This window comes from Pseudophryne corroboree, chromosome 2 (assembly GCF_028390025.1).
Source record: "Pseudophryne corroboree isolate aPseCor3 chromosome 2, aPseCor3.hap2, whole genome shotgun sequence".
Classification (NCBI taxonomy): domain Eukaryota; kingdom Metazoa; phylum Chordata; class Amphibia; order Anura; family Myobatrachidae; genus Pseudophryne; species Pseudophryne corroboree.
The window spans coordinates 481,880,868-481,898,050 of NC_086445.1; the positions used below are offsets into that span (position 1 = coordinate 481,880,868).

General features: G+C 44.7%; 1 protein-coding gene across 7 annotated transcripts in view; it reads left to right on the forward strand.

The window, feature by feature from the left end:
* LOC135029617 (multidrug and toxin extrusion protein 2-like) overlaps positions 1-17,183 on the forward strand; it is a 486,356-nt gene that overhangs the window by 181,521 nt on the left and 287,652 nt on the right. For all 7 annotated transcript variants that reach the window (XR_010225784.1, XM_063953866.1, XM_063953871.1 and 4 more), the window contains one exon: positions 976-1,018. Coding sequence is in view for 6 of the 7 variants with exons in the window: in XM_063953866.1 (XP_063809936.1) it covers positions 976-1,018 (43 nt within the window). In the remaining variant the exon portion in view is untranslated. The remainder of the gene's footprint in view (positions 1-975; positions 1,019-17,183) is intronic.

Sequence of the window (17,183 nt, forward strand, 5' to 3'; positions counted from 1 at the left end):
GTGAGGACAAGTTTTATAAGGGGTTCCTCCAGCACAATAGCAAGTGGTTCAAAGGGAGGAGCCAGAAACTTAAATTTAGTCATGTAATGAAAGGTCTAAGGGCCTAATTCAGATCTGATCGCAGCAGCAAATTTGTTAGCTAATGGGCAAAACCATGTGCAGTGCGGGGGGGGGGGGCAGATATAACATGTGCAGAGAGAGAGTTAGGTTTGGGTGGGGTGTGTTCAAATTGAAATGTAAATTGCAGTGTAAAAATAAAGCAGCCAGTATTTACCCTCCACAGAAACAAAATAATCCACCCAAATCTAACTCTCCCTGCAAATGTTAACTGAAGTGCACATGGTTTTGCCCATTAGCTTAAAAATTTGCTGCTGTGATCAGGTCTGAATTAGGCCCTAAAACCATCCAGACGGGTGTGAATTAAAAGATTGTCAATGAATAGGTCAACACGCTCAGGGCAAGTTACCTCGCTTCACTACTTCTGCACTCTGCACAGGTTGCTATTACCAGTCGTAGTCCATGTTGATGGTAAATGATAAAGTTGGGAAAAAAAGGAAGAAAAAACAAACAAACCTTGTGTCAACCATGTGTGTCGACCGTTGTCATGTCGACCTTTTGTACCTGTCAGCCGTCTGTACCTGTAGTCCTAATGCATGTCGACCATATGGCGTCGACCTATTGACTGTTGTATGTTGATCATTCATCTGGAATCCATCCAGACATCAAGTAGTTAACCCATCCACCAGAAAATAGCCAGTGATAACCTTTGATTTTGTTGGCACTGAAGACGTTTTGTTTTTACTGTGTAAATAATAAAGGTTAATATTTACAAGATAATGACGGCGTCGGTTTCTCACAAAAAAGTCACTTGACTTTTGTATTTCGTATTTGAACTGTACATATTGCCTACTTCCTAGAAAAGGAAATGCAGAGTCCATAAATAAAATAAAGTGTAATGAACATTTTTTTTTTTAGGTTAACACAGACCTATGTGATGATTTTTATCCCTGCTCTTCCTGTAAGTATAATGAATAAGGAGTAGTTTATTCTTTACATTTTACATTTCTGGATTCTCATTTATGATCTCACTTTAATTATTTTAGTTTAGATTTATTTTAATCCCACATTAACTATTTCCAAACAAATTCAGTACAGGGTTGCACTTCATATGAAGTGTTACTTTTCTTTAAATGCCATAATGGCTGCCCCAAATTTAAAAACAAAAACATTTTTCTGTTAATAATGTCCCGTCTGAACATTAATTCATAAATACATAGCTCCAGTAACAGACATGCACATTGCAGAAGACTGTTTTGGGGAGACGTATAATAGCCTGTGAGATGCAGGTATAGGCACGATTCTTGTGAGTCTGTCCGTTTATTTAAACAGTCAATTTAAAAGGCAAAATCAACCTGATTATAGCAGAATTTTTAATTAACAATAAGGGGGGAAATCAATTAATCGCTGTAAATTACCGCTGCTCATTGATCCCCAGGGGGAAATTCAATTGTCCCCGATAGCCAGCACTATCAAGGTTTTTGTTTCACCTGCCTCCCTGATCACAAAAACACATGGAGCCAGGAACTTATCCCGGATCCATGTGTTTTCGCACGAAAAATGGGTCAATGTTCGTCTGAAAAAAGACAGTCTGGCATAAAAGTGCCCGTAAACACAATTGGGCAAAATGTTTTCGATAACAGCATGGTTTTTTCAAAGGAAAATTAACGGGAACAATTGAATTCCCCTCTAAGAGTCATTTATGAAAATGCAAAAGTGCAGGCCCACAGCTCAGATTCCATTTACCAACATACTTATTCTCTAGTGTACCTGTTGGGTTGGGTATGATACGTCGACATGCCATAATGTCAACATTCTTCATGTAGACACTGATGAAACATTGACATGTTAGAATGTCAGTATATTGTCCCTGGTAGCACAGCAGTGACTTACCTGCACGTGCCAGCTGCAGTGGCTCCAGTGCCACTTCCCAATCCAGGTGGTCATGTGACCATCACTTCTGGGTCAAACATCCGATTCTCCAGTGTTCTGGTAAGTATTCACTAACCATAATCCCTACCCCCTAATCCTACTTTGAATGCATAATCCTAAACCTCCAACCACCCTAGCCTAACTTTAACCTCCCCCTTCAGACAAACCCTAACCCTCCTCATTCTGACAATGTCGATATTTCACATATTGACATTCTGAGAATGTTGACATGTTGCCTGTTGACATTTTTACATTGTATGACATAACTGTTGACATTGGGGAGTCAACATTATGACTGCCTATTTTTAAACTATCCCTCTGTTTTATTTTGAAATCCATGAATTGGAGGCCACAGTAAAGGTGTCTGGAGCTGCTTGGTTAGAAAGTTACCTTTATTATATAATGTCGAACAGTGAGAGACCTTTTTCCACTCAGCAAAGATAGAAAATGTATACTCTACCACAAAAACCAAAATGTTGTATACACAAATGCACATACACTAAAGGGTGCACAGGCACATGTATATACAATCAGACGCCAGTATCCACTGAGAAAATGGAGGTTTAATAAAGGCAAAAGCTGCTGCTCCTAATTATGGTGGTCATTCCGAGTTGTTCGCTCGCAAGCTGCTTTTAGCAGCTTTGCACACGCTAAGCCGCCGCCTACTGGGAGTGTATCTTAGCATAGTAAAATTGCGAACAAAAAATTAGCAGAATTGCGAATAGACACTTCTTAGCAGTTTCTGAGTAGCTCGAGACTTACTCTGCCACTGCGATCAGTTCAGTCAGTTTCGTTCCTGGTTTGACGTCACAAACACACCCAGCGTTCGCCCAGACACTCCCCCGTTTCTCCAGCCACTCCCGCGTTTTTCCCAGAAACGGCAGCGTTTTTTCGCACACACCCATAAAACGTCCAGTTTCCGCCCAGAAACACCCACTTCCTGTCAATCACAGTACGATCACCAGAACGAAGAAAAAACCTTGTAATGCCGTGAGTAAAATACCTAACTGCATAGCAAATTTACTTGGCGCAGTCGCACTGCGGACATTGCGCATGCGCATTAGCGACTAATCGCTCCGTTGCGAAAAAAAAATAACGAGCGATCAACTCGGAATGACCACCTATAAGGATAATTCTATTCCTTATGATAGACAACAAAACAATAATTGCAGGGAATTGGCTCCCTGCAAAAAATAGGAGTGCTGCTTGAATCAATTAACAGAGACTACTATTTAAAACATTCATATGTTTATTCAATGAATATTTATTCATATAAAAGAATATGTACTGCTGCAGCATACAATAAAACACATTAAATCAACACATACATTTAAAAAATGCGGCTCATATTTCATATGGATTTTACCCCAACACATGCATTCTTAGACAATAAAATATGTCCAACACATGCCACAAGTATCCACTATTAACTTCATGGATCGTAGTAATTAGATGCTATTCAGTTTAATCCAATATTTCTCTAACGTCCTAGTGGATGCTGGGGACTCCGTAAGGACGATGGGGAATAGACGGGCTCCGCAGGAGACTGGGCACTTTAAGAAAGAATTTGGATTCTGGTGTGCTCTGGCTCCTCCCTCTATGCCCCTCCTCCAGACCTCAGTTTGAATCTATGCCCGGACGAGCTGGGTGCTACTTAGTGAGCTCTCCTGAGCTTGCTAAAAAGAAAGTATTTTGTTAGGTTTTTTTATTTTCAGTGAGATCTGCTGGCAACAGACTCCCTGCTACGTGGGACTGAGGGGAGAGAAGCAGCCCTACTCTCTGAAGCTAGGTCCTGCTTCTTAGGCTACTGGACACCATTAGCTCCAGAGGGACCGTACACAGGATCGCACCCTTGGTCGTCCGATCCCGGAGCCGCGCCGCCGTCCCCCTCGCAGAGCCAGAAGACAGAAGCCGGTGTCAGAAGCAAGAAGACTTCGAAATTGGCGGCAGAAGACTCCAGTCTTCACATGAGGTAGCGCACAGCACTGCAGCTGTGCGCCATTGCTCCCACACTAAACCCACACACTCCGGTCACTGTAGGGTGCAGGGCGCAGGTGGGGGCGCCCTGGGCAGCAATTAGGAACCTCTTGGTAAAAAGTGAGCTTATATACAGTTGGGCACTGTATATATGCTTGAGCCCCCGCCATTAATTTACACAGAAACGCGGGACAGAAGCCCGCCGCTGAGGGGGCGGGGCTTCTTCCTCAGCACTCACCAGCGCCATGTTTTTTCTCCACAGCACCGCTGAGAGGAAGCTCCCCAGTCTCTCCCCTGCAGAAACACGGCAGAAGAGGGTAAAAAGAGAGGGGGGGCACATAAATTAGGCGCAAAAGCTTTATACACAGCAGCTACTGGGTTAACACTAAGTTACTGTGTGATTCCTGGGTTAATAGCGCTGGGGTGTGTGCTGGCATACTCTCTCTCTGTCTCTCCAAAGGGCCTTATGGGGGAATTGTCTTCAGATGAGCATTCCCTGAGTGTGTGGTGTGTCGGTACGTGTGTGTCGACATGTCTGAGGTAAAAGGCTCCCCTAAGGAGGAGATGGAGCAAATATGTGTGTGAGAGGGTGTCTCCGTCGACAACGCCGACACCTGTTTGGATATGTGTATTAAGTGCTAAGGTGAATTTATTGCACAAAAGATTAGAGAGCAGACAGGAAATCTACCCATGTCTGTCCCTATGTCGCAGAGACCATCAGAGTCTCTCAATGTTCACTATCCAAAATAATAGACACTGATTTCGACACGGAGTTTGACTCCAGTGTCGACTACGATAATGCAAAGTTACAGCCAAAATAAAAGAAAAGTATTCAATATATGATTATTGTAATAAAAGATGATTTGCATATCACTGATGACTCATCTGTCCCTGACACAAGGGTACACATGTTTAAGGGGAAGAAAGCTGAGGTAAATTTCCCTCCTCTCATGATGAAAAAGAGCGAGACTCTCCAGACAAGAGACTGCAGTTTCCCACAAAAGAATTCTCAGGCAGTATCCTTTCCCCACTAGGGCCAGGATATGATGGGAATCTTCCCCTAGGGTGTCACGTTTGCCCAAAAGGTAGCCCTGACGTAACAGCTATTCTCAGGGATCCTGCAGATAGCGTGCACATTCTGGTACACTACTCCGACCGGCGATTGTGTCGGCATGGGTTTATAACGCTGTGGCAGCGTGGACAGGTACCTTATCAGCAGAGATTGAGACCATAGTATGTATATGTATATATATATATATATATATATATATATATTTATGTATATATAGAGATATATATATATATATTAAAGATGCTGTCTTAAGAGATATATATAATAAAACATGCCCAAAGAGACATGAGTATACTGGGTCCTAGAGTCAAAGCTATGTCGATTTCTGATTGACGTGTCCTGTAGAATATGCAATGGACAGATGATGCCGACTTAAGAGGTATATGGAAGGCTGAGGATTGTGTGGAGAAGGGTTCTCGGACCTGGTCTCCACAGCTATAGCTGGTAATTCTGATATTTTGCCTTATATTCCTGCACAGCCTAGGAAAGCACGTCATTATCAAATGCAGCCTTTCGAACAAAGAAACAAGAAAGTCCGAGGTGCGTCCTTTCTTGCCAGAGGCGGGGGCAGAGGAAAGAAGCTGCACAACACAGCTAGTTCCCAGGAACAGAAGTCCTCCCCGGCCTCTACAAAAATCCACCGCATGTCGCTGGGGCTCCACAGGCGGAGCTAGGCCCGGTGGGGGCACGCCTTCGGAAGTTCAGCCACAAGTGGGTTCACTCCCTGTTAAATCCCTGAGAAATAGATACTGTGTCTCAGGGATACAAGCTGGACTTTGAAAAGATGCCTCCTCACCGATGGCCCTGCCGGCTTCCCCCCACGAGAGGGAAACAGTGTTAACTGCAATTCACAAATTGTATCTTCAACAGGTGGTGGTCAAGGTTCCCCTCCTTCAACAAGGAGGGGGTTATTATTCGACCATTTTGTAGTCCCGAAACCAGACGGTTCGGTCAGACCCATATTGAATTTAAAATCCCTGAACAATATACCTGAAAAGGTTCAAGTTCAAGATGGAATCGCTAAGAGCGGTCATTGCAAGCCTGAAAGGGGGATATTTTATAGTGACTCGGGGCATAAAGGATGCATACCTTCATGTCCCCATTTATCCACCTCATCAGGCGTACCTCAGAATTGCGGTACGGGATTGTCATTACCAATTTCAGACGTTGCCGTTTGGTCTCTCCACGGCCCCCGAGAATATTCACCAAGGTAATGGCGGAAATGGTGGTGCTCCTGCGGAAGCAAGGTGTCACTATTATCACGTACTTGGACGATCTCCTCATAAAAGTATGCAGAAAGTTAGACCAGAAGCGGTGCGCTTATCAAGAGACAAAGTATAAAGTATAATTGATACTTCCCTTATGTATTCTTTGTCACAGGTTCTAACAGGTACTCCGGGTAAATGGAATCCACATGTGGGTGTGAAAGAGACAATTCCAAATATAGTGTAGTATGTTAAATAAAACAATTTTTTATTCAGACAATAAAAATTTGTGAATATTGCCAAATAAACAGGCAATTCAAAAATGTATGGTAATAGATGGAGGTTTACCAGAGTTAAGGTAAAATCAAAGCCTTTAACAATGCCTTTCTGATGTTAATAGCTGGTGTCAAATATAAAGAACAGACATCCTAGTGCGTAGAAGTAAAGGTGGAGAATTACCAGATTTTCATGAGGTGTGTGCCTTTAAGATGTCAAGATAGGGAGATACTGGCTCCGGAACCCGTCTCCAAAGTCCACACAAATCTGTCCGTCTGATGAGTCTCCTTCCTACAGTTGTTCTCCTGTCATGTAATTCCGACGCGTTTCGGGATCTCTCCCTTCCTCAAGGCTGCATGACAGGAACTAAGTCAGAATAAACTATTTATACCTTATGTGGGGATTGCATCCGGGTCATAAGGTCACTGATTAAAAATGCACATCAAATATGTAGCTAAAGTATGTCAAATACAAAACTTTTTACAGTTGCATTAAAATTGAGTATAAATAACAACTTCATGTATTCCAAAACACAGAATTATTATTTTTAAATATAATATTGTCCGTTCACCGGAAGTGACGTCTGTCACACTTCCGGTTGATACTCCGGGATCTTGTAAAGAAAGTACTGAATCTATATAGTTTTATTTAATAGGAGTTCCACCCTGTTGATACGTTGGTGGTATAAGTGAAATGACCACATACTGGTCCTTCACGGCGATTCCACAGGTGTGAAGCGGGTGCTACCCGCACTTTTCCGGTCCGTGGAACGCACCACGGAACGCATAACGCTTCCGGTCACTTACTTCCGGTTGCGTCAATGGAACGCATGTGAAGCGCATCACAGCGCTAGTGCAGCTCTTTGTTTAGATCTCATTATCAGCTGGCTTCCCGTTTACAGACAGACATAGTTATTCCATATAAGTACATCTGGCAATGGTGGTTAAGATAATGGTTATAAAATAACAGTCTGCAAATATAAATAAATATATTGAGAAAAAAATAATATAAAAATGGAACATAAAAATATACAGATTTTATCTGGACAAAACGGACCTTTCTGAGAATAAGAAAGATCTACTTCTGCAAAGTATATCATTCATATTAAAAAATAACTACTTTTATTTTAATGGCTCATATTATAACCAACTGGTCGGGACAGCGATGGGCACTAAATTTGCGCCAAGTTTCGCAAATTTATATATGTCATACTGGGAGGAGAAACAAGTGAAAACAAACCCCAATTACAAGAACAACCTCAAAATATGGCATCGGTATATAGATGACATCATCTTTTTTTGGGAAGGACCGAAGGAGGAATTGGAAAACTACTGCAAAACACTCAACAACAACGATTTCAATCTAACTCTCAGCTACACAATGAGCCAAAAGGAACTACATTTCCTAGACCTGAACATCTACATTGAGGAAGACAGAATAGAGACCAAATGCTATAAAAAACCCACGGATGCTAATAATCATATAGACATTACAAGTGAACATCATTTAAATTGGCTGAACAGTGTACCCAAAAGCCAGTTCCTCAGATTAAGAAGGAATTGCAGCAAGAATAACGTATGCGAAGAACAAATTGACCAAATGAAAAAAGGGTTTGAAGAAAAAGGCTACAACAAAGAACGATTGGGCAAATTCAAAGAGGAAGTTATGAATAAGGATAGAGAAGAACTCCTTAAAGTACAAAACAAGATAAATCCCGGAGAAGATGCATTCAAATTTGCCTTTATAACACAATTCACCCCTCAACATAAAAAAATTGAGCACATAATCAAGAGACATTGGCATTTACTACAAAAAGACCATCTACTCAAAGATATCATACCAGCTAAGCCTAAATTCATCTACAGGAAGGCACCAAATTTAAAAAGCAAACTAACTACAAGTGCGCTACCATCTAAAGATCATCACCCCGTCAGGAGTAAGGGCTTTTACAGATGTGGGACATGTCAGGCCTGCCGTGAAATAACCACCACCAAATCAAAATATGAAGATTTTAATGTGAACGGCATCACCTATAAACTTCATGACTTTATGACCTGCCACACCACCAACATTATCTATTTCATAGAGTGTAGCTGCCATAAGATCTACGTGGGCAAAACAAGTAGGGCACTCAAAACCCGGCTTGGGGAACATGTGAGGAACATAAAGAAAGGAGTCATGACCCACCCGCTATCTAGTCATTTCAAAGAAAAACATAATTCATCAACAAAACATATTCTGCAATTTCTAGCTATTGAAAACGTGAAAAATACTTGGAGGCACAGAGATGAAGTAACGAGACTGGCCAAGACAGAGATGAAATGGATTTATAAACTGAAAAGCCTTGTCCCCAATGGCTTGAATGCAGACTTTGAACTAAAATGGTTCCTCTAATCTTGTCTCCCCTCTTTTTCTGCAAATCTGACACACTATCAGCATTTGTTTCTCAACCTCACATTTATGCACGAGGGTATTAGCCCACATTTCCCTATTGTTAATTTATTAATTTATTAACTGTATATTTTTATGTTCCATTTTTATATTATTTTTTTCTCAATATATTTATTTATATTTGCAGACTGTTATTTTATAACCATTATCTTAACCACCATTGCCAGATGTACTTATATGGAATAACTATGTCTGTCTGTAAACGGGAAGCCAGCTGATAACGAGATCTAAACAAAGAGCTGCACTAGCGCTGTGATGCGCTTCACATGCGTTCCATTGACGCAACCGGAAGTAAGTGACCGGAAGCGTTATGCGTTCCGTGGTGCGTTCCACGGACCGGAAAAGTGCGGGTAGCACCCGCTTCACACCTGTGGAATCGCCGTGAAGGACCAGTATGTGGTCATTTCACTTACACCACCAACGTATCAACAGGGTGGAACTCCTATTAAATAAAACTATATAGATTCAGTACTTTCTTTACAAGATCCCGGAGTATCAACCGGAAGTGTGACAGACGTCACTTCCGGTGAACGGACAATATTATATTTAAAAATAATAATTCTGTGTTTTGGAATACATGAAGTTGTTATTTATACTCAATTTTAATGCAACTGTAAAAAGTTTTGTATTTGACATACTTTAGCTACATATTTGATGTGCATTTTTAATCAGTGACCTTATGACCCGGATGCAATCCCCACATAAGGTATAAATAGTTTATTCTGACTTAGTTCCTGTCATGCAGCCTTGAGGAAGGGAGAGATCCCGAAACGCGTCGGAATTACATGACAGGAGAACAACTGTAGGAAGGAGACTCATCAGACGGACAGATTTGTGTGGACTTTGGAGACGGGTTCCGGAGCCAGTATCTCCCTATCTTGACATCTTAAAGGCACACACCTCATGAAAATCTGGTAATTCTCCACCTTTACTTCTACGCACTAGGATGTCTGTTCTTTATATTTGACACCAGCTATTAACATCAGAAAGGCATTGTTAAAGGCTTTGATTTTACCTTAACTCTGGTAAACCTCCATCTATTACCATACATTTTTGAATTGCCTGTTTATTTGGCTATATTCACAAATTTTTATTGTCTGAATAAAAAATTGTTTTATTTAACATACTACACTATATTTGGAATTGTCTCTTTCACACCCACATGTGGATTCCATTTACCCGGAGTACCTGTTAGAACCTGTGACAAAGAATACATAAGGGAAGTATCAATTATACTTTATACTTTGTCTCTTGATAAGCGCACCGCTTCTGGTCTAACTTTCTGCATACTTTTATCTAACCTCTGGTATTGGGGATACCTTCAGACCCAGTTGTGTGCAGCATATCTGTTTTGGCGCCCGGGCACTTTTCTGCTATCCATAGTACTGATCTCCTCATAAAAGCGAGATCAAGAGAGCAGTTGCTGAACAGCGTATCACTTTCTCTGGAAGTGTAACGGCAACACGGCTGGATTCTATATATTCCAAAGTTGCAGTTGGTTCCTACAGCTCATCTGCCTCTCCTAGGCATGATCCTAGACACAGACCAGAAAAGGGTTTATCTCCCGATAGAGAGAGCTCAGGAGCTCGTGACACTGGTCTGGAATGTATTAAAACCAAAACAGGTGTCAGTGCATCACTGCACTCGAGTCCTGGGAAGGATGGTGGCATCATACGAGGCCATTCCCTTCGGCAGGTTCCATGCGAGGACCTTCCAATGGGACTTACTGGACAAGTGGTCCGGATCACATCTTCAGATGCATCGGTTAATCACCCTATCCCCCAGGGCCAGGGTGTCTCTCCTGTGGTGGCTGCAGAGTGCTCACCTTCTCGAAGGTCACGGATTCGGCATTCAGGACTGGGTCCTGGTGACCACGGATGCAAGCCTCCGAGGGTGAGGGGCAGTCACACAGGGAAGAAATTTCCAAGGGCTGTGGTCAAGTCAGGAGACTTGCCTTCACATCAACATCCTGGAACTAAGGGCTATATACAACGCCCTACGTCAAGCGGAGTCCCTGCTTCGCGACCAACTGGTTCTGATTCAGTCAGACAGTATCACCGCAGTGGCTCATGTAAACCGCCAAGGCGGCACAAGGAGCAGGGTGGCGATGGTAGAAGCCACCATAATTCTTCGCTGGGCGGAGAATCACGTAAGCGCACTGTCAGCAGTGTTCATTCCGGGAGTGGACAACTGGGAAGCAGACTTCCTCAGCAGGCACGACCTCCACCCGGGAGAGTGGGGACTTCGTCAAGAAGTCTTCATGCAGCTTGCAAGTTGGTGGGAACTGCTACAGGTGGACATGATGGCATCCCGCCTCAACAAAAGGCTGCAGAGATATTGCGCCAGGTCAAGAGACCCTCAGGCGATAGCTGTGGACCCACTGGTGACACCGTGGGTGTTCCCGTCGGTCTATGTATTTCCTCCTCTTCTTCTCATACCCAAGGTGCTGAGAATCATAAGGAAAAGAGGAGTGAGAACAATACTTTTTGTTCCGGATTGGCCAAGAAGGACTTGGTATCCAGATCTGCAAGAAATGCTCACAGAGGCCTCTGCCTCTAGGACAGGACTTGTGCAACAGGGGCCCTGTCTGTTCCAAGACTTACCGCGGCTGCGTTTGACGGCATGGCGGTTGAACACCGGATCCTAGCAGAAAAAGGCATTCCGGATGAGGTCATTCCTACGCTGATAGAGGCTAGGAAGGATGTGACGGCTCAACATTATCACCGTATATGGCAAAAATATGTGGCTTGGTGTGAGGCCAGGAATGCCCCTATGGAGGAATTCCTGCTGGGCCGTTTCCTTCACTTCCTACAGTCGGGAGTGACTTTGGGCTTTAAATTGGGTTCCATTAAGGTTCAGATTTCGGCCTTATCCATTTTCTTTCAAAAAGAACTGGCTTCTCTACCTGAAGTTCAGACGTTTGTAAAGGGAGTGCTGCATATTCAGCCCCCTTTTGTGCCTCCAGTGGCACCTTGGGATCTTAACGTGGTGTTGAGTTTCCTGAAATCTCACTGGTTTGAGCCACTTAAGACCGTGGAGTTAAAATATCTCACGTGGAAAGTGGTCATGCTATTGGCCTTAGCTTCGGCTAGGCGTGTGTCTGAATTGGCGGCTTTGTCATGTAAAAGCCCCTATCTGGTTTTCCATATGGACAGGGCAGAGTTACGGACTCGTCCGCAATTTCTGCCGAAGGTGGTGTCATCCTTTCATTTGAACCAACCTATTGTGGTGCCTGCGGCTACTCGTGACTTGGAGGATTCCAAGTTACTAGATGTAGTCAGGGCTTTGAAGATTTATGTAGCCAGAACGGCTGGAGTCAGGAAAACTGACTCGCTGTTTACCCTGTATGCATCCAACAAGCAGGGTGCTCCTGCTTCAAAGCAAACTATTGCTCGCTGGATCTGTAACACGATTCAGCAGGCTCATTCTGCGGCTGGATTGCCGCATCCAAAATCAGTAAAAGCCCATTCCACAAGGAAGGTGGGCTCTTCTTGGGCGGCTGCCCGAGGGGTCTCGGCATTACAGCTTTGCCGAGCAGCTGCTTGGTCGGGTTCAAACACCTTTGCAAAGTTCTACAAGTTTGATACCCTGGCTGAGGAGGACCTTGAGTTTGCTCATTCGGTGCTGCAGAGTCATCCGCACTCTCCCGCCCGTTTGGGTGCTTTGGTATAATCCCCATGGTCCTTACGGAGTCCCCGGCATCCACTAGGACGTTAGAGAAAATAAGATTTTACTTACCGGTAAATCTATTTCTCGTAGTCCGTAGTGGATGCTGGGCGCCCGTCCCAAGTGCGGACTTCTTCTGCAATACTTGTATATAGTTATTGCTTAAATAAGGGTTATGTTATGGTTGCATCAGGTTTGTCTGCTCTGTTGTTGTTCATACTGTTTACTGGGTAAGTTTATCACGAGTTATACGGTGTGATTGGTGTGGCTGGCATGAGTCTTACCCTGGATTCCAAAATCCTTTCCTTGTACTGTCAGCTCTTCCGGGCACAGTTTCCTTAACTGAGGTCTGGAGGAGGGGCATAGAGGGAGGAGCCAGTGCACACCAGTAGTCCTAATTCTTTCTTAAAGTGCCCTGTCTCCTGCGGAGCCCGTCTATTCCCCATGGTCCTTACGGAGTCCCCAGCATCCACTACGGACTACGAGAAATAGATTTACTGGTAAGTAAAATCTTATTTTTACTTTCTACTGAGCAAACAGCGCTTGGCAGTCCAATGGATGCCAGCGCTGATGCTCGATCACCCCCACCGGCATTGGGACACCAGCCACGGCTCTGTGATTTCGCCGGGGCCTGGCACTTTCCCCTAGCAGAGGCACACAGTGGCACCCCAGACTGCACTCTGGACCACGGTGGACAGGTATGGCAGGCTCCCACTTGCGGGACACGCGATCGCAGCAGTCATATGCCGGCGGTCCTGAGAGATGGACCAGCGACGTTGACGTGCTCACAGACCGTTGCGTGAACTTGGCATCGACTAGACCACTAGGGCTTAATATTACTGGCGCTGGGGACTAAATTAAAGGTCTGCAAGTGAGGTCCGCACTTCCACAGCGGCCCCTCCATCAACCCAGGGCACGATTCCGCAGGAGGTCTAACCGCCCTGGGCTGCTCCTCCCTCACCCACCATCCTGGGCAACCATTTCAAGAGCTTTGCAGGTCTTTGGGAGCACTGGGTTTGGTCTCCCTGTATACCTCTCCTTTGAGTCATGTTATACACAGCGTTGCATCCTGCCAGCTCTAATCTAATAGCTGAGTAATTGATACCAGTGTACATTGCATTTAAAATGTATTTCTGTATTGTATGTGACTTATGCTAGTTCTGCTCTGTACATTATATTGCTTTCCCTGTACCATTGTTATTACAGTAACCCTTGAATACTGGTGTGTATATGATTTACTCTGACACACATTGCAGTTTATTGTATTTGTGCAGGCTCATTGTCACATACTTTTCTCAGTTACATGCTGCACAGTACCATATTCTGTGTGTACACTCCTTGCAGTTATGTCTAACAAAGGCAGGGCAACTAAACAGACTAGGCCACCTACTCTTGTGTTATGAAGAACCTGTAACACAACTTCAGCTCCCCCAGGTCCAGCACAAGAGCCTCCATGTGCCTCTTTCTCTAACATGCCGACTAAAATTCATGACCATATCATATTCAGCTGCTTCTGTATAAGCATGCCTTATTGTTTGGCTTTGTTCATGGAAAGCAGACTCTGATGCTAAGAAAGCCCTGGAAGCACTTCCATAAAAATGTTTGTGCCAGATTTAGACAAGATTGTCAATAACCTGGCAACTTCTAAAACAGCTTGCCTACCCTCAGTCTCCTCTACATGGCTTTAGACTTAATCCTTTTGGTCCTTTTGCCCTCAGGGCAAGGCCAGAGGTCAGATCTTCCCTAGGCATTCTCACTCCACAAAGGCTGCTAAGCCTTAACCCAAGCAAGCCTGGGCGGCTAGACGCCCAACTACCTAACCAGAGGATAAACCCTCTGCCAGACAGGGCGGGCTTCCCCCTGGGGGATCCCAGGGTGGTAGACCAACTTCTTCAGTTCACCTATGCATGGTGTCAGATCATAACAGACACCTGGGTTCAAGAAGTGGTATCTCACAGGTACGCTTTCTCCTTCCTGAAGCACCCTCCCAGACCATACTTCCCATACCAGTCCACCAGCAGACCTCAACAGAGCCAAGGCTCTGAAGACGGTCATTCAATCCTTACTGCAATCAGGCATGATTATCCCTGTCCTACTGTCTCAACAGGGCTAGGGGTTCTAGTCAACACTCTTTTTTGTTCAGAAACCCAATGGGTCTCACCGTCCAAGGTGCCCAGGTTTTGAATGGAAACTCTTTGTTCCTTTGTCCTGATTATGCGGCCTGGGGACTTTATGGTCTTCCTGTATATACGTTGCATACCTCCATGTACCTGTAGTACCCTGTCATCAACAGTATCTACAATTTTCTGTCCTCTGTCAGCATTTACAGTTCCAGGCCCTACCATTCAGGCTTTCCCCAGGGTATTCACCAAGCTGATGGCAGTGATGGCTGCTCATCTTCGATGACACGGAATACGTATACTCCCTTACCTGGATGACCTCCTTCTTCTGACTCATTCTCCAGAGGGCCTTCACCATCATCTAAAAGTGACAATGTAATTTCTTCAGAGTCACGGTTGGCTAATCAACTGAGCCAAATCCTCTCTCATCCCGTCACAGAGTATGCTGCATCTTGGAGCTCTGCTGGATGCTCATGTGCAACGCATCTTTCTTTCTCCAGACAAGATTGCAGTACTACAATTACGCATATGCAACCTACACCAGAGTCGCAGGTTTCTATTCACTCGGCAATGCAGACTCTGGGCTCCATGGTATTTGCCTTCAACATGGTGCAATACGGCCAATTCCACTCCAGGTCTCTTCGACGCCTAATACTCGCCAGGTGGAATGGACATCCCTAGCAGATCAAGTCTCAAACAATGATTCTGCCTCAGGAAGTCCAAACGTCCCTCTCCTAGTGGCTACACACTTCCGTTCTGGATTCCACACTGGGTTCTTCTAACCACAGATGCCAGCCTCCGGGGGTGGGGAGCTGTCACGGGCAGTCACTCATTTCAGAGCCGCTGGTCCCCAACAGAAAGAGATCTTCCGATCAACGTCCTGGAACTTCGAACAGTTTACTGGGCCTTTCAGATGGCTCAAGACCTTCTTAACGGCTCTCCTGTACAAATACAGTCCAACAACGCCACAACAGTGGCTTATGTTAAACATCAAGGACGCACTCGCACTCATGGCCTCCAGACACAACAACAAGGTACCAGTGTATGGGGCCAGGACACAGGATCCAGATGCAACCTTCATGGACGCAATAACAGTCCCATGGAAGTTTTGTCTGGCTTATCTCTTCCCTCCAGTCTCTCTTCTTGCCAGAGCACTGTGCAAATTCAAAGAGGAAGGTGGCAGGAAGATCCTAGTGGCTCCGGTATGACCCAGGCACCATTGGTTCACAGATCTCCAGTGTCTCTCCATAGATGAGCCCTTTCCACTTCCTCTTCAACCAGATATTTTATCACAGGGTCCTTGTCTGCACCCAGATCTAGCTCGCTTGTCTTTGACTGCGTGGCTCTTGAGTCATCCATCCTAAGGGATAAGGGATTTTCCAGTGTGGTTATACAAACCGTGCTTCATGCTCGGAAACCGTCAGCTAGAATTTATTACCGTGTCTGGCACTATTACTTTCAGTGGTGTGCTCATTGCCACTATTATTCTCTGGTATTTAGGATTCATAGACTTCTGGCATTTCTACAGGCGGGCCTCACCAAGGCCTCTGTCTGGCCTCTCTTAAAGTTCAGGTCTCTACTCTGTCCGCCTGGTTCCAGAAGAGACTTACTCCCTTACCAGATGTACATACCTTCCTGCAAGGGATACTCCGGATACAACCTCCCTTTGTTCCTCCAGTGGCTCCTTGAGATTTGTCCTTGGTTCTTCGGGCCTCACAACAGCCTCCCTTTTAGGCCCGAAGGGTCTCTGACTTGGGGGCAGTCCCCTCTTTTTGATTTTTCATCACGACATGGTTGTTCTTTGGACTAAGCAGGGATACCTACCTAAAGTAGTATCCAAGTTCCATATCAACCAACCTTTTGTGGTACCGGTCTTACATGAACCTGGCCTTTCACAAGCAGAAGCTTCGTTGGACGTGGCCCATGCTCTGAAGATCTACGTGGATCATACTAGTTCCATTAGGAAAACAGATTTCTTATTCGTTCTCTATGGCTTCCACAAGTGGGTCTGGCCAGCCAATAAACAAAAGTTGGTACGTTGACTCCGCATGACTATCTCACAGGCTAACACGCAGGCTGATCTCCCTGTTCCAAGTACAGTCTCAGCTCACTCTACTCGCTCTGTGGGTCCTTTGTGGGCAGCCCGCCGTGGCGTGTCTGCTGAACAACTATGCAAGGCTGCTCCGTGGTCTTCTGCCCACATGTTTCTTAGGTTCTATGCCTTTGATACATTTGCCTCGCAGAATGTAACCTTTAGCCACAATGTCCTCCTTTCAGCTTAGGAGCGTTCCCTCCCTATTACAGCAGCTTTGGGACATCCCCAGTGTTAGCCCTGTGGAGACTTTGGACCCTGAAGAAGAAAATAAGAGTTATTGTAAAATTTACCCTTGTTAACTCTTTTTCTTTGAGGTCCATGAGATCCACAGG